General features: G+C 46.5%; 1 protein-coding gene across 1 annotated transcript; it reads left to right on the top strand.

The window, feature by feature from the left end:
- Window positions 1-1,544: 1,544 nt before the first annotated feature.
- CILP2 (cartilage intermediate layer protein 2) lies at window positions 1,545-18,928 on the top strand. Its single transcript, XM_051975455.1, has 7 exons — window positions 1,545-1,608; window positions 8,162-8,434; window positions 10,324-10,481; window positions 11,540-11,840; window positions 12,183-12,291; window positions 15,043-15,200; window positions 15,855-18,928. Exons 1-7 carry the CDS (start codon window positions 1,545-1,547, stop codon window positions 18,242-18,244), a joined length of 3,453 nt encoding a protein of 1,150 aa, XP_051831415.1. The 3' UTR covers window positions 18,245-18,928.
- The last annotated feature ends 7,757 nt before the right edge of the window (window positions 18,929-26,685 follow it).

Raw genomic sequence — 26,685 nt, forward strand, 5'->3', positions numbered from 1 at the left:
CCCTTCCTCCATCCCCTGCTAAAAGGATTAATTTGCACATATTAAATTGCCCAGTGTAAAAAGGCTCTCCTTACAACAAGCTACCCTGCAGTGGCTTTGGCCCACTCCCAAGACTTCTTTATAGGAAACTCCTCGTGTGGAACTTCCTTCCACAGGCCAGATTGGAAAATGTCTGTGATTTATGTCTTTGAGGACTTGTTTATGCTCACGCAGCTTGCTAGCATGTATCAGAGGCAGGAGCTGAATCCAGATAGTCTTAAGATAAGGCCTGCTCCAAAGTCACTACTTCTCTGCCTTTCACAGGGGCTTCATACCTTTAAGATACTGGCTCAGAGAAGGCCCCTTGAGATAAACTGAAGCTGTATCCTGGGAGGAATCGTCTAGAAATCTGTTCTCCCTCTTTTTCCTGACAGCCAAACCATTGGCAGTACAAGGATTATTGCCCCCATTTTACAGATGAACAAAGAATGGAACCGAGGGATGGAACTAATATCTGAGTTGGGATCTGAGGACCTGGGTTCAGAACATAATTCAGCTTTTTATGAGTTGTGTGACATAGGCAAGAAACGAAACTCGGTTTCTACCAGTTCCTTTTCACCCAAGTGAAAATTGGGGGTGGGTGGTTGACTTTTTGGTCCCTTCCAGCTCAGAGTCAATGATTGTTTTTGAAATGACTTCCTTGCAAGCCCAGAGTTGCTGAGTGTTGGAGCAGGCCTGGAACCCAAGCCCGGTGCTCTTTCCCGTACACTCCCTGTGTCATTAAGCCACCTGCGGGGTGAGACACTCTCCGGGAGGGCCTCGGGAGGATGTGTCCAGGGAGAAGGGGATCTGCGTCCCAAAGTTTCTTTCCTGTCCCTTGGGGAGGAAGAGCCAAACAGGAGAGGGCCACCAAGCCAGGACAGACGTGGGTGTGGGACGTGGAAGAACAGCTGCAATTTCCCTCAGCCTCCAGTACCACCTCCTTCCCCTCTCAACCTACCAGAGGATACGGAGAGCCCCCGCCTCGCTTCGGAGAGGCTGCGGCAGAGGTGGGGCGCGCTCATCTCGCACCCGCCCAGAGAGGCTCGGCCAGGGGCTCGGGGCCACACAGCCCGCTGGAGGTGGGGAGTGGGCAGTAGCCCCCTGGGCTAGGGCAGGGCCAGGGCCAGGCAGAAAACCCAGGTCCCCAGCACTTGAGCCTCCCCAGTTCTCATTCGGCCAGTGCCCGGGGTGAGGGCTAGAAGGTGTACGAGCCGTGAAACTTCTGAAATGAACAACTTTGTTTGAAAAAAGAAAAAAAAAAACCCACCCACATCCCAGAGCCACCCTAACGTTGGGGGGGGGGGGGAGAATTGGGGCGGGGCTAGCGGGCGGGGGAGCAGGGAAAAGCGCGCTACTGCCCGAGCGCAGCCAGAGGTTCCCAGGTCTCAGCCAGAAGTTCCCAGGGTACCGCGGCGCGCGGCGGAGCACAGCCGGGAGAGGAAAGGAAGGAGAGGAGCCGCCGCGGGTCGGGTACCGCCTGGACGCGCGCCCAGCTACCCCCGACGGAAAGCCCGGTCCGGGCCATGGCGGCTTTCCTGCAGCTCCTGTGTCTGTGCCTCGCCGCCGCCCAGCTGGCGGGAGCCCCAGGTGAGAGAGCTGCTGCAGCCCTAGCCCATGCCCCTGCCCATGCCCCCTGGCCCTGGTCCTGTTCGGGAGGACGCTGGCTGCGCGCAACCTATGCGCCAGCGGCTGGGCCCCGGGACGGGGCTGGGACTGGGGTAAACGGGCAAGCGGGCCCGACTCCCGCTGGCTCGGACCTTGTGCCTCGTGCCTCCTTTGGCGCTCCCCTCCAACCTCCCCCCTCCTTACATTTTTCCATGTACCTCTCCCACTGCTTCCCCGGAGCTCCTTCTGAAATCCCTGCTCCTGCTACTTGCTCCCAGGTGCCCGACTCTCTGGGCCTCCCAAGGAAGCTAGAGTTACTCTCGCACCCTTTCTCCTGACAGAGGAGGAAACTGAAGTCCAGAAGGGATAATCTCGATCCCGCCCCGCCCCGCCTTGCCTTTATCTCTCACCTTCTGGCCGGGGAGCTGTCGTGTGTGTGGGAGGATGCACCGCGGGGGAGGGGGTTCTGTCTGATGTCTTTTGTCCAAACGCTCTTTCTTCAGCCTGCCCCGTTCAACGTTTCTGTCCGTCGCTTGGGGGAAGGCATAGATGACACATTTGTTAAATTTGAGGGCATAGATGCTATGCTTGTCAACTGCAATTCATGTAAAAGGGGAAAAAAAAAAAAGCCTAAGCGCTCTTTATTGACCACAAACTCAAAACGACCAAGACTGTGACACGTTACATTAAGAAAAAAGTGCTTACAAGTTTAGGCTGATCAAATGTCCAATGACCAGAGCGAGGAATGGGCTAGTATCTGTTGCCCTTTGTTGTGGTCATACCCTATCTGGAATAGTGTATTTAGTTCTTAGTTCAACAGTTTGAGAAAGACATTGCCTACCAAGTCCAGAGGAAATTTACTAGAATGGTGAGAAGGCTTGGAGAGCCTTCTCCTTATGAAGATCCACTGAAAAGACTGGGGGGATTTATCTTGGAGAAGAGAAGATTCAGGAGCACCTCTTTTTCAACTGTCCAATGGACTGTCATGTGAAAGAGATGTTTAGATTCTCTGTAGCATCAGAAGAGCAAAATTAAACACTACAGATTTCATTCCCATTCCTTTTTTTATTCTCTATCTACAAGGAAATCCCTTTTCTAGTTTATTTCCCCATCACTGGAAGGGTTAAACAGAAGTTGGATGATTCCCTGGCAGGGAGGTCATAAAGAAGATTCCTGCCCTGGATGGGAAGTTTCTCTAGAGACTTCTCAGTTTCCTCCCAAATCTGAGATTATAAGCAGAAGAGAATGAAGGTGGAAGAACCTTTGGTCAAAATTACTGATCCCTCGGACATATGAGATGCTATGGAAGATACTGAAGTGAGTGAGAACCAGTCCCCTGTCATCAGGAAGTTTTTAGCCTAGAAGATGTTTATGATATATAAACCATTATCTAGGATGGAATGAGATCTGAGGAGAAGACAGGGATAGATGGGAAGGAGAGCAAGCCAAATGAAGGGACTCACACTGTAGGAATATCTCTGGGATACATACACACCTATGACACTAAAGTTCAATCTCACTGTATCAGCAAAGGGTGTGAGAGGCAGACTGAGTTAGGACAGAGTAGTTTCCTTACTAACAAAGCCAGTCAGAGTTTAAACCTTTGAAGTTCTATTCTCAGAGATGAAGAGTCAGACTCCACTTTTCCCTTACTATCCCTGGCAGTATGCTACCCTAGTCTCTGTCCATAGAGCCTCTCTTTCAACTTCAGGTTGTCCCTGATTCAGGGTAACCTTATGTACTCTTGTGTCTCTGAACCCTCTTTCTGACTGGGTTACACTCTATCCATCAGAATTAGAGTGCTAAAGATTCATTTTTAACTTCTCATTTTACAGATGGGGAAACTATGGGCTAGAGAAGGGAAGGGAAATGCTAAAAGTCACACAGAGAATTAATGGCAGAATTGGGATCCCTCTGATTTATCACAACAGTTTTAGGAAGTAGGTTGTTTAAGCCTTGTCTCTATTTAACAGGTCAGGAAGCTTTGGCCCAGAGAGGGGCCAGCTGGGTGGTGGAGCGGATAGAATTCTGGGGAGTCGAGAAGATCTGAGTTCAAATGATGCTTTGCATACTTCCTGGATGTAGTCCAGGGCAAGTCACTCTGATTGTTTCTTCAGCTGTAAAATGCCACTCAGTGGTAGAATCAACCCTGAAATTCAGATCTCCGACTATGAAACTCTGTACTTTCCACTCAACTGTACAACTTCACTCTCTCTGCCGCTCTTCTTACCCTTTATCTCCTTCTCCTTCCTACCATTCTTAGGGCTGAGGTGAGAACAGGCTGGAGGAGATGGGGTTAGGAGCTAGGATATAGGGCAAAGTAGGCACCAGACATGGAATAGGTCTGAAATGTCACCCTTTTATGTTTAGAATAAAGGGTGTGGCTCCTAGAACAATAGTGGTCTTAGGGTCAGTATGAAGGCTAGTAGGATACATTAAAGGTACTAGGGGATCCTAGGCAGCTCGAAGCTAGGTTTCTAGGTTCATAGTTAGTGTAATAGATTCTTAGCCAGTAAAATCTGAGTTCACATTCATACCGAGAGTTACTAGATGTGTGACTCTGGACAAGTCACTAATCTCTGTCTTTCTCAGTTTTTCCATCTGTAAAGTAGGGATAAAAATAGTACCTACCTCCCGGGATTGTAATGAGGATCGTGCTTTGCAATCCTTGAGGTGCTATATAAATGCTGGTTCTCATCATCATCACCATCACTACCATCGCTGTTACTATTATTGCTGTCACCCTCATTGCTGTCACCCTCTGTTTCCATCTTCCCCATCATTCAAAATCTTCCGAGCCCAAATCCTACCTTTGGATAGTGGTATCCAGGAAGCACTGGGCCACAGAGGGTTAATGGACTAGTCTGGCAGTCACTCCCCAGGAGTGGGACCCTCCCAGTTCTGGTCCCTGCCCTGTCAGAACCCCCGGAAAATCCTAAGCCCCAGACCCAAGCCTTCAAGGTTTCCAGGAATGGAGACAAAGTGTTTATTGACTAGGGATGACTCACTGGCCCTGCCAGGCAGGCCAAAGCAACCCCACTGCCCTCTCCCTCCAGCCCCCGCCTGGTGTCCTCCCTGGAAGAGGGTTGTCTCCAGGCATGGTGCCTGCGGAGGTGGAAGCAAAGTCGGGAGTTTCAAGAGGAACTCAATTCAAGCCCTGGTCACTAAGCAGACTGCCTGTGTGTTTTTCTCTGGGCTTTGATTGACTGGGAGGGAACCAGTGATGGAGAAAACACCATGTCTGCCCTCTGAGGGTCACAGTCTAGTAGCTGACGGCATGGGCCATCAACACCTAGGAAACATGGGGGTGGGACCATGAGAGTGGAGCCGAAAGGAGCTCAAAGAGATCCAGGCATTCCCAGAATTTCAGACTCATGGGATCGAAGAAATGGAAGGGTCATCTCATTCAACTGGTACTTGAACTTGGAAGCCCCTATGTGAACTCCCCACTGAGTCATCCAGCTTCTACCACCTCCCAGGACAGCCCTTTCCATTTGGGTATCACTTTCATGATTAGGAGTGTGCTCCTGAGATTCAAGAGTGATATCTGATTTTCTGCCATTTTTAAGTTGTCCCCAGTTCTCTCCTCTGGGGACGAGCAGAATGAAGTAACAGGTCTCATCCATGATCCACAGACCTGTTCTGCAGATGTTTGAACAGAGCTATCCCCTCACCTCCTTAAGGTTTTCTTCTCCTTCTCTTCCTCTTCTTCCTCCTCCTCCTCCTCCTCCTCCTCCTCCTCCTCTTCCCCCTCCTCCTCCCCCGCCTTCTCCTCTCTCTCCTCCTCCTCCTCCTTTTCTTCCTCCTCCTCTTCCTCTTTCTCGTCCTCTTTCTTCTTCTTCTTCTTCTTCTTCTTCTTCTTCTTCTCTTCTTCTTCTTCTTCTTCTTCTTCTTCTTCTTCTTCTTCTTCTTCTTCTTCTTCTTCTTCTTCTTCTTCTTCTTCTTCTTGTTCTTCTTCTTCTTGTTCTTCTTCTTCTTCTTCTTCTTCAGCTGACATTAAAATGTCCTGGGAGTTATAAAGAGGATGAATTTCAATTAGTCAATTGACCAATTAGCAAAGATTTGTTAATTATTTATTATGTGCCTGTGCTAAATAGGTGTTAAAGATACAAAGAGAAAAATGAAATAACTATTAATGAAATTATTGTATTCTATCAGGGAAGACAACATATTCGCATTTAAGTATATACAAAATATATTGAATTAGGGGATGCTGTTATTATTGCTAATGTTTATAATGCTCTGAGAGATTTGCAAGGTGTTTTTCAGTTATTTCATTTGATCCAGATCTGTGGGGAAAAGATGATGAGTTTTATTTTGGACTTGGCTGCTAGGAGGGCGCGATAGTGCAAGGGCTCTGAGTCTGGAGTCAGTTTTTCCTACCAGATCTAGCCTCAGATACTTTTACTAGCTGTGTGATGGGCAAGTAATGTGACCTTTTTTTTTTTTTTTTGCCTCAGTTTTCCCATCTGAAAATGGGGATAATAATAGGACCTACCTCCCAGGGTTGTTGTGAGGATCAAACAGGGCAATTTTTGTACCTGGCATATGGTAATATATATTAGCTATGTAAATATTATATTATTTATATATATTATATGATATTATATATAAATATTAGCTGTTGTTATTGACGTGAATATGTCTAAATAAGCAGTTGGAGATGTGAGACTGAAGAGCACATTAGTGGGACTGAATAAATAGATTGGAGAATCGTTAGCATAGAGAGCTGATAAGGTCACCAAGAGAATTCATATAAAGGGAGAAGAGAAGTGGACACTCCCCTTTTGCAACAGTAGTTAGAAGGCCTATGGGAAATTTGTGGGAGGTGGGGAGGCTCAGTGTCCTCCCCTCATCTTGTCTTTTCTTGCCAAGGATAATTGGGCCACCCTTTGCTCCCCCCTTCCTTTTTCCTTCACCCATACCCTTGGGACCCAGGAAACTTCTCAGGTCCTATCAGACCATAATGGACTGTCCCACTTAGGCTATTCATGCAAAAGAAGCTCCCTTCCTCCTTCCCTCTATCCTTTTCTCTTTCTTCTCCCCACAAGACCTGAGGGAGCCCAGAAACTAGAAGCACCTTTCCCTTATCTTCCTTCCCTACCATATTCCCACTTCTCCTCCGGATCATCCAGAAGGGGTTCACTTAAAACCCTCGGGGACTGTTTGTGACACAAACAGCCAATCAGTCAATAAACATTTATTAAACATCTATGTGCCAGGAACTGAGCTAAGTGCTGGAGTTGGTCCCCATCCTGGAGAAGCTCACGATCTAATGGGAGAAACCATATGTAAATAAAAATATACAAAGCAAGCTATATGTATGATGAATAAGAGATGATTGACTGAGGCACCAGAAGCTAAGAGAGTCTGGGGAGGAATTCCAGTTAAAGGTTTTTATATTCTTTCTTCCTTGGATTCCCGGCTCTTCCTCTCTTTATCTGTGATGTGAGCACTGCTCCTCCAAAGCTGGGTGGACAACAATGACACAAGAACCAGTAAATAGCCATGTTCCCTCCTCACAGAGGTTCTGACCAGGGAGGATGCCCAAGGAACTGATCTTGCCCCGAGTCTATTTCAGAGGAAGTTGGCCAGGCGTGCCCTTTCTCCAGAGGACAACATGGAAGGTGAGCCCGCAATCCCCTTAACAATTAGAGCTTTCCTGGGTCTGGGAGAGGAGAAGGGTGCTGGGAAGAAGCCTCAGAGATGAGAAGCCCTGTGCCCTCTCTCCCTCCCTGCTGAGATCTTTAAGCCAAGGTGAGCTCAGGCTGGCAGTGCCCCTAGAAGCTTTTTAAGAACAAGGGCTATCTCTCTCCCCAGTTTTCACCCCAGCTGGGATTCTAATCTGTAGCTCTCCACTTTGGCAGGTCACAAATATTCAGGTGAATGAACACAACCGAGCTAGGCAGCTAGGTGGTTTGGCAGATAGAGACTGGTCAGTGTTTTGGCAGATAGAGACAGAGTTAGGAAGACCTGAATTCAAAGCCAGTCTTAGATACTTATTATCTGAATACCCTTAGTCAAATTCCTTAACCCTTATCAGCCTCAGTTTCCTCATTTGTAAAATGGAATCATCATAGTAACTAACCCCATATATGAAATATTTTGAAAATGTTCAAGTGCTTTATAAAGGCTAGATCTAATTATTAAGCAGTTGGAGGTAGCAGGACCAGGTTTCTCCTGTGCACAGGGACCCCAGTCTCTCAAACTGACTGATGGAGTCATCATCTCTGATGTCTGTTTTTGCCCAGAGATGGAAAGCACATGGCTTGAAATTGTGACTTTTCCTGACAATAATAAGAGAACATCTCTGGATGATTCAAATTACTTTTATAGACGAGACTTGGCTTGCTGAGGGTCACAGAGGCCTCTCATTATAAGACACAGTAGAGTAGAGGAAGGCTAGAGCTCGGGTGGGGATTGACACCCTGGGTTGACTGATTCTTGGCCAGCCCATCAGGCAGAACGAGCTAGGGGCAGGCTTAGTGCCCTCAGGCTCTCTGGATCCCAGACTTTGCCACTTCCTGCCCCACAGATGGCCTTGCAGAATGGACATCCTGGTTCAATGTGGACCACCCTGGGGGGGATGGGGACTTTGAAAGCCTGGAGGCTATTCGATTCTACTATGGTGAGCGATTGTGTGCCCACCCCTTGGCCATGGAGGCCCGGACCACCGAGTGGGAATTGCCTGCTGATGTGGGTGAACGAGTGCACCACAGTCTTGAGAGGGGCTTCTGGTGCCTCAACCGGGAGCAGCCCGAAGGAAAGAGTTGTTCCAACTACCACGTTCGATTCAAGTGCCCACTGGGTGAGTGTCCAGACATCCCGTGGGGATGGGGAGGGAAATACAATGACAGGCTCGGAACAAGCAATATTAACACGTGACAAAGAGCATGAGGCTGAGAGAAGAATCCAGGGGATCCTGGGAAGTCATTTCTGGGGGTATGAGAACAAGATTGGGTTGGACTGAGGAGGATCCCTTACAAGTCCCTGGGAAGGGAATCTATCATATGGTAGCTCCCTGTTCTAGCTAATTATCCTTGCTAGCTGGGTGCTAAGTCCAGTTGTTTTCATGCAGTAAAAGAAGTGCAAGTACTGCCAGTGCCCTGGGGACAAAGCCCTGCTCTCCCCACCCTAGTTATGGCTCTGTATAATAAGGAGTCTATTTACCCTTGCCTCTGGGGCAGGCAGCCCAGACCCAGACCAAGACTTTCTCTGTTCTTCTCTAAGATTGTTTTTCTTTCTTGGTTTCTCTGCGTCTCTTCTTTTCCTGGATCTATAATGATCTGTTTCTTTTTGCCTTTTTCTGTGTGTCAGTCTTGCTTTCTTTCTGTTTCTCTTCCCATCACTCTCTCTCTGTTTTACTTTGTTTCTGACTCTCGGTTTCCTGTTTTTCTTGCTCATTGCTACCTCTCTTCCATGTCTCTTCCCTATCTCGAATCTTCCGGTATTGGGGAATTGGCAGCACAGCTGGGTTTGTTGTTATGGGAAGCGGGGTAGACCACATCCCCCTAGAGCTCCAGGGAGAGGGGAATCCCAGCCCTCCCTAGCTTTTCTCATTGGCTGGCTTCCCCAAGAACCTGTGGCCTGGTCTGCCTGGTCTGCCTGGAGTCCCTGTAGCCAGTCGACCTGTGGAGTCCGGAGTCGTGGAATCCAGACCCGCCAGCGCCGATGTCTTGGCCCTCAGCCCCTCTGGCTCCTTCAGCAGCCTCCGTGTGGGGGCCCATCTGAAGAGCAGAAGCCTTGCTCTGCCCCGATTTGCTCAGGTGAGTGCTTCCCTAGCCCTTGGGGCCCATGACTTGATAACCACCTGCCATCCCCTTCTCATCACCAGCTTCCTTCTTTCTGTAAGAGAACTCACCTTTGTAATATCCACTTTAGCTCCACATAGAATTTCTTTTTTAACTGAAACTCTGTTTTCTCATCTGTAGATTACTTGAGCTACCTGCCTCACAGGTTACATTGTGAGGGAAACACCTGACAAAGCTTAAAGTCCTATACAAGCACTTGTTACTATTTTTTTCCTTTTCTTTCTTTTTCTTTTTTTTAAAACAATAAACCCTTCAAGAAGCCTTGCCATTCTTGGTGTCCTCTGCTGGTAAAGATGACTGCCCTTCTGCATCTTAGCAGAGGGTTCCTTCAAGACCCAGTGGCCCACCCTTTGGGCTGGTCTATGGACACCTGGGCTTGAAGCCAGCTTGGTGGAGAGTCCAGCAGGCCCTCTGCCCTGCACGTGGAGTGATAATAGTCTTTTTTTTTAATGCCATATGTCTGTCTGTGGTGTTTTCAACCCTATAGGGCTAAGCCTGCATATGTAATGTCCCCATTTTTAAGATGAAGAAAAAAGTCTCAGAGAAACCCAATGGACAAGCCAGACTCACACAATTAATAGGAAATATCTAAAATGGGAGCCCTTCTTCCCGGCTCTCAGCCCAGTATTCTTAGCCTAGTGCATGCTATTCCGCCTGTCTGTATTATCAGGTAAAGCGGCTCCTGGAACATCAGTTGATAATGTGCATGTTTCAAAAGCCAGAGGGAAATTATTTGGATTCCCTGTGGCTTGTTCTGGGGCCCAGACCCCCTCTGCTCCTGCTAAGAGGCGAGGTTGAAAGTAAGGGCTTCTCTCCTGTGTGGATTAGGGAGGGACTGCCAAGCCCTGGCCACTGATGCCCCTCTGACCGCTCCTTCCTCTCCCAGCTGCTTCATGGAGTGAGTGGGGAGTGTGGGGGCCTTGCTCGGGGAGCTGCGGGCCCGGCCGTCGCCTCCGCCGTCGGCACTGTCCAGGATCCAAGAAGGACACATGTATAGGACGTTCTGTGGAAGCTCAGAAATGCGTGCGACCAGCGTGTCCCGGTATTGGGATGGGAATGAGATGGTGTGGGGAGGTTGCTAGATATTGGGGAGGGGGAACCGAATTAGTGTGGTTCCTAAGCACTTGTGAATGAGGGCAGCGGCAAGGAAAGCAGGGTTCTAGAATAATGGAATAAAAGGAATCCCACCCCTTTGGCGGTTCATTAGTAGAAGATGATGCTTGGGTCACCCAGTTGGTCTTTCTTCATGTCTCCTCCTCATGCTGAGGAATGCAAGGTATCCAGATTCTCCCCAGCTTTCTATCCAGATTCACACTAAACTCTGGGGGTGGGATGGAGGTGGGGACATTTCTTTCTGCTTGGGCTTGGAGGTGCCTTCAGCTCTAGGCCCCTGGGTTTGGAGCTCCTGGGACTGGGCTAGGGCAGGAATAGTTTCCAGTGGAAATTTCCCTTTTATATGAAAAAGTGCCAGGATTTGGAAGAGGAGGGGTGGTGGTGGAGAGGAGGGAGTGAAGGAAGAGGGGAGGTTCTGAGTCAATGAGGCTGGTTTGGCCACCTTTTCCCTCTGGCTCCGAAGCAGCTGGGCCCATTTGGATGTACAGCCCTTGCATCCCCAGCAGAGCTGGCCCGGAGGAATTCTTCCCCCTCCCTGAGCCTCCTATTTCTTCCTTAAACACTTGGTCCCTTCATTGAGTCCCCATTCCCCCCTCTCCTAGCCTCTCTCTTGTTCCATCCATCAGGTTGGTATCCACAGAAGACACTGTGGCATCCATGTTTTGAAAGCCCCTTCCCCAAAGGATAATGCCTGGGGTACTAAGCCTGTGATGCTGTTTATGCCCTTTGAACCCTTCTCAACATCCCACTTTTGGACCCACGACTTCTGGTGCCCTTTCAGAGCCAGCACAGGGCTTCTTCCTTACTCAGGGCAGCTCTTCCCTGTGGTTCGAGGCTAAAGTGTCGCCTCGCCCTCTCCCTGCTTGCTTCCCTTGGATCCCAATAGAGGGAGCATTCCTTTCTTGGAGGCTGGACCCTCATTGCCCCCTGACCTGCTAGTCTTCCTGCCCCCTCAGCCATGGGCTGTCTCTCCAGGTTGCCGTTCGAACTGTGGCCGAGATGTAGCCAGCAAGGATTGCAGCGGCTGTGTCTGCAAGGATCATGTTCTCCTGGGTACTGTGGTCACCCCTGCTGGTCGGCCTCTGCCTGGGGCCCGTGTGACCCTTAAGGGCCGCCCTAAGCCTGTCTTGGCTACCACGGATGCCCGAGGCAGTTTCCGACTTGCAGGCATCTGTTCTGATGGCCACACTAACGTCAGTGTCCAGCTGGAGGGCTTTGCGCAAGGCGTCGGCCAGGCTGTGGCCAACAGCTCCACAACGGCCTCTGTCACGGTCATTCTCCGGACCCTGGGTAAGGAGGGGCAAGTGAAGGATCTTCCAAGGATCCCGGGATGAAGTACCATATGTGGGGAACAAAAGGGTGAAAACTGACTTAGGGTACTGGGAAAGGAATGAGATGCCAGGATTGATGTAGGATCAGTCTCAGGAGCTGGCTCAATGTGGAATTTTGGACTAGTTCCCTCATGAATGAAATTGGACTTGCTACCTGGAGAGGTCCATTTAAAACTAGGAACAGTTAAAAATGAATCATGTTACAAAACCCTCAGCATTAAACCAGAATGCTGGAGGGGGAGGGTTGGACCTCAGGCTCTGTCAATGCCTTCTATCAATTAACCCTTTCTTTCCTCCTCAGAGAAGCCCTATCTGGTGAAGCAGCCAGAATCCCGTGTCCGAGAGGCTGGACAACATGTGATGTTCTGCTGTAAAGCTCTTGGAACGCCTGTGCCTAAGAAATACTACTGGTGAGCTAACTCCCTTCCTTGCTTTCTATTAATGATTATTATTTTATTATATTAATATTTTTATTAATAACACTTTATTTTCAAAATATACCTAGAGATAGTTTTCAACACTCATCCTTGCAAAATCTTATGTTTAAAATTTTCTCTCTCCGTTCCCCCCTACTCCCCTCTCTTAGACAGCAAGTATTCCAAAATATGTTAAACATGTACAATCCTTCTATACATATTTCTATACTTACTATGCTGTACAAGAAAAATCAGATCAAAAAGGAAAAAAATAATGAAAAATAAAAAAACCACCCAGTTTTCTATTTTTTTGGAGGCAATTAGCATTGTGATTTGCCCAAGGAGACACAGTTAGTGTCTGGGGCTGAATTTGAACTCAGTCCCTCTTGGCTCCAGGGCCAGTCCTCTATCCACTTCTCCAACTAGCTGACCTTCCTTCTTTTACAGTAAGGAGCTATCCATACCTCTCTGTTGCCTAACCTCACATACCCCTCAGCTCTGTTCACAGTCTACCTGAGAACAATTCCTCTAGGGGTCTGGAGTCAGTAGACATGGGTCCAGATCCAACTTAGCAATTTGTAAGCTACATGATCTTGGACAAGTCAATTTTCTCATTTGTAGAATGAGGGAAATTGGCTTACGTGATCCTAAAGTTACTTTAAGCATTTATATTCTGTGATTCTTCAATTCTGACCATGACTTAGGATAAATGAGTCTCAGAGTTCAGCTTCCATACCTGGATCTTGATGACAGTATCCCCCAAAGTGTAGTTATACATTTTCTGCTCCAAGACCCCAGTCTGGCTTCAGCCACTTCCTAGTTTTGTGACTTTGGTCAACTCATTTAATCTCTGCCTTACCTCCCAAGGTGGTTGTGAGAATCAAATGGGATAAATGTTTGTAAAGTGCTCAGCACAGTGTCTGACACATGGTGTGCTTAATTTCCTTCCTTCCTCAACTGGGGCTCCCCAAACTGACCACAATACTCTAGAAGTGGTCTATTCAGGGCAGAGCACAGTAGGACTTCCACCTCCTTTTTTTTTTTTTCTGGAGCTATGTTCTCTTAACAGAGTTCAAGAGCATAAGAGCTTTTGTTGGTAGGGGTGGTGAGGGGACGGAAGCTGTCATGTCACAGTGTTGACTCCAGATACTCTGTAGCTTATAAGAAGAATTAGAAAGTATGCCCCCCTTTTCCAATCCTTCTCTCCCCTAATTCACTAAAGTCACCTGTAGGTAAGTCAATCAATAAGCATTTATTAAGCACCAACTATGTGCCAAGCACTGTGCTGAACTAGACAAGGAATAGTTATGTAAGGGTTACCCATATTTCCATGGAAAATCTGCCTTGAGAATAGGGGCTGGTAAGGGCTGATGACAGCTCTTGGCTAATGAAAAGGAACTGCATCGTGTGAGGTGGGGATTATTTTTGTGAAGGTCCATGTTACATTGAGACTTTGGATTGCTAATTTTTTGATATGATCATATTAGCAGAAATGGACCTAACGTCAGAAAACCTTGGTTATAAGCCGTGGTCTGTCATTCATTCAATAAACATTTATTAAACACTTACTATGTGTAAGGCTCAGAGATAAGTGCTGGGGATTTAAAAATGAAAAAAAATGACACAGTGCTATCCTCAGGGTTCCAATGAAGCTGGAATAGGGACACAACATGGACAGAAATAAATATAATACAAAGAGAAAAAATGAAGGCAAAGGAAAAATCCGGACAAATTACTCTAGGAAGATGAAATTGGAGAGAATACTTTTAATTGAGAATCTGGGAAGACTTCATGGAGGAGATGACCCCTGAGCTGAGACTTGAAGCAATGATGTAGATATAAAAGATCAAGATGAGGGATATGGGAATTCTCAAGCTGGAGCATGCCCAGAGGAAGAAAGGAAGGAAGAGCAGAAAGAAAGAAAGAAAATGGAAGAAAGCAGGAAGGGAAGGAAGAAAGGAGGCAGAGAAGGAAGGGAATATATAATAACTATATACAACAGACACTGTGCTAAGATTTACAAATATCATGTCTGCTCTGCTTGAAATGTAGAGGGTATCAAGGGGAATGATATGAAATAAGCCTCAAAAGTAAATTGGATCCAAACTGGAGATGGGCTTTAAATACAGACTAAGGATTTTGTGATTTTTCCCCTTGAGGCAATAGGAGCCTCTGAAGGGTTTAGAGCAGGGGGAGTGCTATGACTAGAACTGTGCTTTATAAAGATATTTCTAGCATTTGTGTGAAGGCTAGTTTGGAGAACAGAAGGATGAATGCAGGCCAGCAGGCAGCTCTTAGTGTTGTCCAGGAAATAAGTGCCTAAAAGAAAGGGGTGGTCATGTGAATGGAGAGAAATGATATCAGAGATATTATAGAAGTGAAATGATGGTCTGGATAATTGATTATATATAGGAAGGAGAGAAGAAGTGAGAAGTCAGCAATAGCTCATTCAAGTCAGCAGACATTTTCAAGCTCACTATGTGTTAGGCATTGGGGATTAAATGAGAAAAGTGAAACAGTCCCTGCCCCCAAGGGATTGCATTCTGCCACTCAGATGGCCACAGCACCAGTGTATAAGTTAGGAGATAGGACAAGAGCTGGGGAGCCACAAGTTGTCTTTGGGAGTTTCTCCTTCCTCCTGTAGTTGTTGCCATGACAGTTCCAGCCTTGTGTCCCTTTCCTTTCCCCATCCCAGCTGATTCTCTCACTACTTCTTTCCTCCTCCCCTTCTTCCACACTTTCCAGGTACCACAATGGGAGCCTGCTGGATAGAAAGCTCTACAAATATGATAGCAACCTGGTGCTCAGGAACTTGGATCCGGAGCAGGCAGGCACCTACCACTGCAAAGCCAACAGTGATGCTGGTACCATCAAGTCCAACACTGCTGTCCTGACTGTGCTAGGTGAGAATCTCTTGAGCTGCCAGTAACCCATTCCCTCCCCTCGATGTCTGGGCTTAGAGCCTTTGGTAGTTAGGCAGGAGAGAACTAGAACTCCCTTACAAGAAATTTGGGATATAGAGTAGGGAGAGAAGATAGGCATCTCCTCAGGTTTTTAGGGCAGTTATTGAGAACTGGACCTGATGTGTTGGATATTATGGGTCTATATGAGATCTAGGGGTATGGGTGCACTCTTCTGAGAAAAGGCTTAAACCTTCCGAAAAAAGATTAATCTTTCCTGGACACAGTATGAACTTCTGAGCCCAGTCCTGAATTTTATCCAGTTCTGGTGCTGAACTAGTCTCCCTCCCTGGTCATGAAGATCTCAGTCTTGGAATGAGTTATTTGCCCTGGCCTTGGACTAAGGTTGTAGCTGTGGGTTGAGCCCCCAGTTACTTTTTAGACTCAGTCCTAATTAATTTCCAAGCTCAAATTCACCTTAGCCTCAGGCCAAGTCCCCTCTTTCAAGTCCTGAATGGGCTCAAACAGCTTTCAACCTCCACTCTGGAATGAGTTCCTGAATGTAGAATAAAAGTTCATTCTAGACTGGGTTCTGGTTCCAGTTGACTTCCAGTACCCAGACTAAACCTCTGATGCTGTTATGGATTTCTCCTCCAGCTCGAGGACAGCAAGTCTGTGACCCCCGGCCCCTTGAACACCTCATCAAGCTGCCAGATGATTGCCACCAGGCTGCTTCAGGATCCGCCTACTACAATGTGGGTCTCTGTCCGGATACCCGCTGCCCTGGTCGACCTGGTTCCAACCTTCGCTGCGGGGAATCTGGCGACCGCTGTTGTTCTGTGAGCCGTTTAGAGACCCGGGAGATCCAGTGTACGGGCTACGTCTTGCCTGTGAAGGTGGTGGCCAAGTGTGGGTGTGAGAAGTGCATGCCCCCCAAGGTGCTGGTGAGGGGCCGAGTTGTGGCTGCTGACACCGAGGAACCCTTGCGCTTTGCGCAGATCCTCCTAGGGAAGGAGAAAACTGGCTTCACTGGTTACCAAGGTGACTTCACCATCGAGGTACCCCCAGCCACCGAGCGCCTTGTTGTGACCTTCGTGGACAGTCACCAGGAGTTTGTAGATGCAGTCAAAGTCTTGCCCTTTGACCCTCGGGGAGGTGGAGTTTACCAGGAGGTGAAGGTCATGAGGAAGAAGGAGCCCATCACTTTGGACGCTGGCCAGAGCAATACCATTCCCCTGGGTGCAGTAGAGGGATTGGACCCTGTAGGAGAGATTGTTATACCGGCCAGTGCCTTCTACTATCCGAATGGAGAGCCGTATAATGGGAGCGTGCAGGCCAGTGTTACTTTTCTGGACCCCCGTGACCTTGCCACAGCAGCTGCTGCTTCGAGTGACCTCAATTTTGTGGATGACAACGGGGAGCTAGCCCCTCTGAGGACCTACGGCATGTTCTTGGTGGACCTCCGAGCAGCGGGCTCCGGGGAGGAGCTGCACACGGGTCCGGTGGAGGTGCGTGTGGATGCTGGGCAGATCCACATGGCGGGGCACGCTGAGGAAATGAAGCTGTGGTCCTTGAATCCAACTACCGGCTTATGGGAGGAGGAGACTGACTTCCACTCCGAGACTGCTGGGCGCCGGGGGCGGAGGGAGGAGCGGACGTTCCTCATAGGCAATGTAGAAATCCGGGAGCGGCGACTCTTCAATTTAGACGTGCCGGAGCGCCGGAGATGCTTTGTCAAGGTGCGCGCCTACATCAATGACAAGTTTATACCCAGTGAGCAGGTGGAAGGGGTGGTGGTGACTCTGGTCAATTTGGAACCGGCGCCAGGCTACTCGGCCAACCCCCGTGCCTGGGGACGCTTTGATAGTAGTGTCACGGGTCCCAATGGAGCCTGCCTTCCCGCTTTCTGTGACGCCGACAGGGCGGACGCCTATACTGCCTATATTACGGCTGCCCTTGGGGGTGAGGAGCTGGAGCCGGCGCCTTCCAGCCCCCAGCCTCATCCGGGGACTGTGGGCGTGGCCCAGCCCTACCTGGGCAAGCTGGACTACCGTAGGACGGACCACGATGATCCGGCTTTGAAGAAGAATGGTTTCCGAATTAATCTGGCCAAACCCAACCCCAACAATCTGGATGAGATCCAAGGCCCCATATACCCTTGGCGGAGCTTGCGGGAGTGCGAGGATGCTCCAGTAACAGCCAATCACTTCCGTTTCTCCCGGGTGGAGGCAGACAAGTATGAATACAATGTGGTCCCTTTCCGGGAGAGTGAGCTGGCTTCCTGGACTGGTGATTACCTCTCCTGGTGGCCCAACCCCCAGGAGTTCCGCGCCTGCTTCATCAAGGTCAAGATACAGGGGCCCCAGGACTACATGGTGAGGTCTCACAATGCTGGGGGCAGTCATCCTCGCACCCAGGGCCAGCTCTATGGGCTGCGGGATGCACGCAGTGTGAGGGGCATGGAGCATCCTGGCACCTCGGCAGCCTGTGTGGAGTTCAAGTGTAGTGGGATGCTGTTTGACCAGCGCCTGTCAGACCGGACCCTGGTGACCCTGATACCTCAGGGCAGCTGCCGACGCATAGGCGTCAACAGTCTCCTGAGGGAGTACCTGGCGCGCCACCCGCCAGTGGCCCCAACTGATGACCTGACAGGCTTCTCCATGATCGCACCTGTAGACCCCTTGGGCCACAATTACGGCATCTACACGGTGACAGACCAGAATCCCCGGCTAGCCAAAGAGATCGCCATCGGCCGTTGTTTTGATGGTACCTCGGACGGCTTCTCAAGGGAGATGAAGGCAGATGTGGGTATAGCTGTAACCTTCCAGTGTCAGGAACGCCCAGCCGGCCAACGAAGTCTTTTCCAGAGGCTGTTGGACTCTCCTAGGACTGCTCTCGAAGATATACGCCGGGAGATGGGACCTGGCCGTAGAAGTCTGTCTTCTCCCCCTACTCGCAGAGTTTCTGGCCGCAGAAGGAGGATGGAAATGCTCCAGCCTGAGGCAGGAACTGAGACCTTGACCCCTGATCCTGAGGATACCCCCTAAACCCGAGGAAATTCCTCCTAGCTCCCAACCCAATGATAACACCTGACCCAAAGGAATCCCCTCAAGTCCCTGGCCCTAGAGATGATCCTTCATCTCTCACTCCCATCTCTAGGAAGCCCCCAACCCTAGAGATACCTCCTGACTTCAAAGGAAGACCTCTATCTTAGGCATATCACCAGCTCCCACCTTTCTTTCACCCTTCCTCCCCTCAACTCAATCTCCTCCATGTTCCCTATTTGTTGCTTAGAAAAAGCCTAGATTTCTGTGGAGGGAGCTAGGAGAATGTGACTATCTGTACCTCTCAGTCCAGGAGTGAGAGGGTGCTTCCATCTTCCATAGCTCAGTTTAGTCCTTTAACTACTGGGCCAGACTTTATCTTCTTCCTGCCTGGGTTCCAGCATTTACCCCCTGATGGCAGTAAGAGTTACCCAACTTTCACTCACTTTATATTACAGACCCCTTAGGGTTAGACCTCAGGATAAGTTTGGGACAGATCAGTGGAAAGAAGGGGTCAGTCACTGAGAAAAGGAATAGAACCAAGATGATGTGGGGTTGGAGAGAGTCTTGGACTGGGCAACAGGGACCCAGCTTCTATTCTCAGTCTTGCTAACTCATTTGTGTTCCTTTGGGGAAGTAACTTTTGCACTAGACATTGCAGGATGATATGGTTGGAAAGAGACCTGACTTTTAGTCCTTTCTGTGGCTGACTCATAATGTAACCCTAGGCAAGTCACTTAAAAACTCTCTAGGGCTCAGTTTTCTCATCTGTAAAGTGGAATGGTCTTTATGGTCTCCTAGCTCTAAAATTGCTTGGATTATGGGATCAGATGCCCTAGTCCTTTCCTGAACTAATGTCATAACCATTTCCCTAACAGCAAATTGGCCTGTGTTTGATAAGGACTCAGACTCCTATATAAAGATTGGTTCCTTTGGGGAACTTTAGTACTAGAGTTCTAGAGCAGATCTGGTCCCATCCTCCTGGAAGTACCACACAGCAGCTGGTGATCATTGATCCCTGGACCCTCAATTCCAGTGAGTTCAATACATATTGAGTACACCTGCTGTTTGGAGAACATTGTGCTAAGTGGAATATAAATAGGGGAGACAAAGTTTAATAATAATACAGTCCCTGCCTGTCCTCATGGAGTGTATAATCTTTTAAAGAAGGCAAGAAACAACCAAATCAAATATAATACACAGCATTACCTGATAAGTGTATTATTGAGGAGTAAGTCAAGTGCTGTATCAGGTCTGTGAGGGTAGATCAGTACCAACCAGGAAGCTCAAGGAAGACTTCCTGGAGGAGGTGGCAATTTGGCTGGGCTTTAAAAGATGGGTAGGAACGCAACAGGCAAAGAGACAGAGAGAAGGTATTCTATGGATAGTATATAGCACAGAACACAGAATATGGTGGGTGTTTTGTTTTATTTTGTTTTGTTTGGTGGGGGGAAAGGGAGGGGTTTAAGAGAATTTTCCAGTTTGGCTAGAGCAGAGAGTATATGGAAGGGAAGAATACAAGAAAGTTGGAGTGATTGGTTGGGATCAGTTGGCAGAGGTTTTTAAATGTGAAGAAGAGAAATTTGAACTTAACCCTATAGGCCCAAGGAATCCCTAAAATTGGTAAATAGTAGGCTAGTGTCATTGAGTAGAAGGGGTGGACTCCAACTCTTATCCTCCATCCACTCCATCCTGGGTTTCCATTTATCTAGCCTGGACATAAGACCCAAGGCAAACATTTCCCTTCATAGTCCCCTTGGGTGATTATTAGTGGGGGCAGCTTGGGACCACCCAGTCCAGCATCAGACCTGGGTATCCCTCTTAGCTGAGGAACACCTCTCCCATTCCACAAACACTACATTTTGGTTATTAAGGACTCATACCTTCTGTTTCTTTAGCACATTTATTAAATATTTTTCCTCTAACAGTCCAGTGAGATAGGTAGAAAAAATATTATTACCTCCATTTTACAGATGAAGAAACTGAAGGTCAGGAAGCTTGTGATTTGCCCAATGTCACACTGTTGGAAAGTGACAGTGCTGGGCCCCAAACCAAGGTCTTCTGATTCTAAAAGGCAATACTCTTTCTATTTCATCCAGGGATATCTCCCTGAAATGGGAGGTCTTGGGGACCTTGCCCAGGTAAAGGGATTGGGGCAAGGATTTGGGGGGTTATTGTCTCCACTCCATGAGGATGGAGCCTTAAGGTGCTTACTCCCTTCCCTTTTCCCCTGCCTTTCCATGGCTCGATTCTCTGCTTATCTCTTCCTTTGGGCTGACCAGCCCCTGCTTCCAACATTCTATCCTGTGGGGTCACTCCTGGCTACATCAGCCAATACCTCCTGTCCTATTACACTCCTTGAGAAGGCAATGGCCTTTTCATGTCTGAACTCTGTCCCTTTAAGGCTCCCTTCCCTGAAGACTGGGGTAAGAGGTGCAGGTAAGGGTTTGATTATTTTTTTGGGGGAAGGGAGGGGTGGAGAGGGAGGGAAAGAACTTGATTCAGTTTTGACTGAACTGATTTTTGAGACCTTTGGATTTCCCACTGGGGGATCATAGTGCTCATTCATTTGGTGCTTGATGATATGGAGGGTGGAAATAACTTAGGTGCTCATGATTAAAGATGCTTCATTAATAAACCTGTGGCTTAGGGGTGTTGTTGGGATGTTTGGGGATGTGTGATATATGAGGCTGGGTGTGGTTGCCTTTTTCATTCCCATTTTATAGATGAGAAAACTAAGGCCCAGAAAGGGAAAGTAAAACCCCAAATCACACAGTGAGTTTATGAAAAATCTGGGACTGTAAACTAGATTTCCGGACTATCACAACACTCTGACGGATCCCTCTGATCCAACCATCAAACAGAGATAAGGGGGATAAGAAGTTCTGTTCCCCCTAACCATCTTTATGCCCCTCCAAAACACTCCTAGGCAAGTTCTTCCCTGATCTCCAGGGTGGGAGGAGAGAGATCCGTGCTGAGGGTCCATCTGGAAATGCAGAGATACACAACCATGTATCTTAGGATCTTCCCACAGCTGTATATCCAATTTTCTATTTCTGTAGGAGAATACATGTAGACCTACAGATATGTCCCTCCATAGTGTAGTTCTAAATACATAAGTCTGTTTAAAGAGCTCTTGGCTGGGAAAAGAGCTATAACTAAAGATTCTTTTACCTAGAACAAAAATATTGGGGTGGGGTGGTAATTGGAATAAGCCTCAGTGTAAGATAAGGGGCAGTGTCACAGAGAATCTGCTAAATTGGGTAACAAGACATTTTATTCCTCAGAGAACTTAGCCTGAGCCCCCAACCCTGCAGAGTTGAGAAGATGGATTCCAGGAGAGGGGTAGAAATGGGGGATATTTCCATAAGGAATGCTGTGTGGCATGTATTTGGTGGAGGACTGGTGGATGCCAACAGATAAAATGGTCTCCAGACTAATTTAAAATCAACTCAAGGAAGAAATGTACGCCCAACTTCAATCATGTTAGTCCCCTAAGCCAAAACCCCAGTTATCCTACCCTAGTTAAAGCTCTGACTGGAAGTTCTCTGTGTTTCAGTTGCCCCAAATATAAATGAGGGGGGGCTGAAATAAATAGTCTCGTAGGTCCCTTTCAGCCCTGAGGTTCTGGTTTTATATTCTGGAGTCTTTCCAAGACCTTGTACCCTAAGGTTCCTCCCTGCCATCAGTTTTATATGTTTTAGCTTTGATATTCTATGGTCTAAACTTTCCTCCTCGCTCTGACATTCTGTGTTCCAAGCTCCTTTCCAGGTCTGACATTCCAAGATCTCCTCCAACTCTGACTTTCACCGCTCCCAGACCCTTTCAGTCTCAGACATCCCAATATTCTGAGCACACATGTGCAAATCTGTGGGCAGACACACGTGCACACACACAGACAAACACGTGCAGAGCTCCCCCAGTGGCCCCATTCTGCAAACACTTGTTGAATAGAAATGCTCCCTGAATACAGTAGCAGCCACTGGCCTGGCTGGGCCTCTGCTTATTCTGGGCTGCTTCCTAGGCAGTGAATAGGGTCTAGAGCAGGTCCCAGCTGGCCTAGAGGGAAATGGAGAGAAGGCAGGACTGTTTCAGTCCCAGGAGCCTCTCCTGAGCTGAGAATTTAGTCCCCATAGTTCTGCATCCAGTGTGGGGTAGTGAGCCTAGGAATAGCTGAAAGATAAAAGGTTTGATCTTCTGAACATGTCGATTTATTAAATAATGTGCGGCAATTGCCTAACAAACCAGAACCAGAATTCCTTAGCTTAGGTCTCCAATACAGGGAGGGACAGACTTTTATACATTAAAAACAATTAATCAAATAAGGCAAATTAATTAAAGGAAAAAATGCAATATCAGGTAATCTGATTCTAATTGGAGGAAAGATGAGGGGCTTTCCAAGTTGGAAGGGGGAGAATGATTAAGGATAATTTCCTGAATTTAGAAAAACAGTTGTTCCACTCCCTCTAAGTGTCTGTAAACAATTAAAGGAACATAGAAACAATAACTGATTGATCAGCACGGGCTAGTTTTCTTTTCTTTTTTCTTTTTTCAGATTCTGTTAGAGACTTTATTTAAAAAAATCAAAACTTCATTAAATAGATATTCATCTTGAACAAGCAGGCTAGTTTTTTTTCTTTTTTGATGATGACATTTTCATATTTCATTTTTTTTCCAGTTATATGTAAAACAATTTTTTTTTTTACATTTGTTTTTAAAACTTTGAGTTCCAGAGTCTCAGCTTTCTTCCTTTTCCAACTTCCACTGAAGAGGCACATGTGAAGTTTTTCAAAATTTCCTTCCTCCCCAAAACCCTCAAGAAAAATAAAGTTTTTAAAAAACCCAAAGTATTCCTCAATCTGTACTTAGGCACAACCAGTTCTTTCTCTGGTATGGATAGCATTTTTCATCATAAGTCCTTCAGAGTCTTAGATCATTGTATTGCTGAGAATGGGAAAGTCATTCACAAGTGATCATCCTACAACTTTGCTCTTACTTTGTATGTAGTACATTTCAATTGCATGAGGGTCATGGAAGATTTTTTAGATTTTTCCTGAGAACATCCTGCTCATTTCCCATAGAACAATGATATTCGATCATAAAAACATATCACAATTTATTTAGTCATTATCCAATTGGTGGGCATACCCTCAATTTCCAATTCTTTGCCCTGAGAAAAGAGCAAGCAGGCTAATTTTTTTTTTTAAAATAGCTTTTTATTGACAGAACCTATGGCAGGGTAATTTTTTTTTTTTTTACAACATTATCCCTTGCACTCACTTCTGTTCCGATTTTTCCCCTCCCTCCCTCCACACCCTTCCTCAGATGGCAAGCAGTCCTTAAATAGGTTACAGTTACATTCTAGATAACAATTTATGTGTGCAGAATCGAACAGTTCTCTTGTTGCACAGGGAGAATTGGATTCAGAAGGTATAAATAACCCAGGAAAAAAACCAAAAATGCAAGCAGTTTACATTCATTTCCCAGTGTTCTTTCTTTGGGTGTAGCTGCTTCTGTCTATCCTTGATCAAAGTTAGATCTCTTTGTCGAAGAAATCCACTTCCATCAGAATACATCCTCATACAGTATCGTTGTTAAAGTATATAATGATCTCCTGATTCTGCTCATTTCACTTAGCATCAGTTCATGTAAGTCTCTCCAAGCCTCTCTGTATTCATCCTGCTGATCATTTCTTACAGAACAATAATATTCCATAACATTCATATACCACAATTTACCCAGCCATTCTCCAATTGATGGGCATCCATTCATTTTCCAGTTTCTAGCCACTACAAACAGGGCTGCCACAAACATTTTGGCACATACAGGTCCCTTTCCCTTCTTTAGTATCTCTTTGGGATATAAGCCCAGTAGTAACATTGCTGGAATATGCTGGAGCATAGTTCCAAATAAGCAGGCTAATTTTTAAACAAGACATATGAGTTTCTTGAGATATACAATTGTGAAAAGAATTCTTCACATCAATCTTTGATCTGTCCTTGTGTAAGGGTCTCCAGCAGCAGGAGAAGTGGTCTAGCTTTCCTGTCAGGTGGACAAGGTTCAAATAATGCAATAAAGCTTTCTCTTCAATTTCCACGATTAAATCAAATCTTCTCACGAGACAGAAGTTGGACTAGACTTGTAATTGAATTGAAAGGGCACTGAGCTAACTTTAAAATTGAATCATAAGATGTAGTCAATGTTTTTTGCTCTATTCTCATAAATAACCACATGCTGTTCTAATCCCCTGAATTCTCTCACTATCTCTCAAGGGATCAGAACTTCCTGAGTTTCAGGAGATCAAAGATAGATGTCCAGAGCTGGCAAAGCCCTTCAAATGCTTTTATTTTACATATGAAAAAAGTGAGAACCAAAGAAGGCATGGGATTTGTCCTAGATAAGCCTGTAGCAGCATTGGTTGCCAAGGAGACTCCCTTCTCTGCCTCAGCCCAATTCCCTATTTTTTCCAGGTCTTCCCCTGCTGCCCAGGTCTGGGTCTTTTACTAAAACCATGGAAGGGTCAAAGGAATCCAGGGCCATTTTTAAAAAAATTCGTAGGCTCAGGGCCTGTGGGTAAGTCCAGATTGAGTAGCCAAGCAGTCACTTGATTGGTCAATCGATAAGCAATTCTTAAGCATTAGTTGTCTGTCCTTTGTTCCTGAAGAGGACCATGAGCCTTAAGCTCACACCAAGACTTCAAGTGAATTGATTTAAGTGAAGGTACAAATGGCACCAGCCTCACATTTTCCTCCAGACCCATCTAGACCCAATGGCAAGCTGTAGATCAGAATGAACTGGAGACGACAGTGGAAGGTCTAGGCCTTTATAAGCTATTTCCTAATCATTGGGTTTGTCTGAGGCAATGTCCAATCAGTGATTAAGGCAAGGTAAAAAATGAGGCAGAGAATGGCCTCTACTCAAAAAAATTATCAATCTAGGAGAGGAAGGTTCTCAGGATTTCTGGCTAAAACAGAAATAATTGCTATTTACACTCCCTCTTAGACAATCAAGGTCCAAACAATGACCAAGTAAGGGTTGGGGCAGACCTATCATTGGCCGATCAATTAGAGTCAGAGTGATTTAAGTTTAAGGCATGATTCTCTCTCTTTTTTTTTTTAAATATATTTTTTTCAAAACACATGCATAGATAGTTTTCAACATCGACCCTTGCAAAATCTTGTGTTTCATTTTTTTTCTCCCTTCCTTCCCTTTACGCCTTCCACTAGATGCAGATAATCCAATATATGTTAAACATGTGCAATTCTTCTATACATATTTCCAGTTATTATTCTGTATAAGAAATATCAAATCAAAAAGGAAAAAATGATAAAGAAAACAAAAAGCAAGTAAAGAACATCAAAAAAGTGAAAATACTATGTTGTGATCCACATTCAGTCCACATAGACCTTTTTCTGGATTGCAGATGGCTCTCTCCATCATAAGACCATTGGAATTGGCCTGAATCACCCCGGTTTTGAAGAGAGCCGCATCCATCACAGTTGATCATTATATAATCTTCTTGTTACTGTGCACAATGTTCTCTTGGTTCTACACTTAGCATCAGTTCATGTAAGTCTCTCCAGGCTTCTCTGAAATCATCCTGCTGGTCCTTTCTTATAGAATAATAATATACCATAACATCATATACCATAACTTATTCAGCCATTCTCCAACTGATGGGCATCCATTCTGTTTCCACTTTCTATTCACTACAGAAAAGGGATGCTACAAACATTCTTGCACATGTGAGTTAAGGCATGATTCTTAAGAAAGAAATGGCACCAGCCCCACATTCTCCTTCAGACCCATCTAGATCCAATGGCCTATAACCCTAATATATTTCTGGGCTTCAGTGATTAAAAGCTCAATTCCTTTGGGCATGGATTTGAATGGTAGGCATTTATCCCTCACGGCCTGGACACCAGCATCTGGGCCCCTGCCAGCAAGTTCCTGAAACTGCAGAGCTGCGGACCAACACTCCTTACAGATGATCCTTGCGTCATGGTATCCAGGTTTTCTGGTGCCGTGACTTATCTCCTGGACAGATCTGCTTTTCCTTTTCTTTTTCCCTGAAAGACCTCCTTGGATAAAGGGAATTTCTGGTGCTTTGATATAACACTTCTCCATGTCTAGATCCCCAACTTCTTATTTGGAATAAGTGGTTGGGTCTTCCATAGGATGACTAATATCTCAGGTTCACAGACACTATGTAGATTTGACTCCTGAAGCTATAGTTCATTAATCTTCACTGATATTTTCACTATTTTAGGGGGAGACAATTGGGGTCATACTGCTAGTAAGCCATGGTAGGATTTGAACTAGTGTCCTTCTGACTCCACTGTGCTATGTAGTTTCCTTGATACTTTCTTAATAATCAGTGGAAAGAATTAATTTAAAGCAAAGATATTTACAAAGAAGCTATTTTGTAAGGATAGCTACAAAAC

The sequence above is a fragment of the Antechinus flavipes genome, chromosome 1 (genome assembly GCF_016432865.1).
Source record: "Antechinus flavipes isolate AdamAnt ecotype Samford, QLD, Australia chromosome 1, AdamAnt_v2, whole genome shotgun sequence".
NCBI classification, from domain to species: domain Eukaryota; kingdom Metazoa; phylum Chordata; class Mammalia; order Dasyuromorphia; family Dasyuridae; genus Antechinus; species Antechinus flavipes.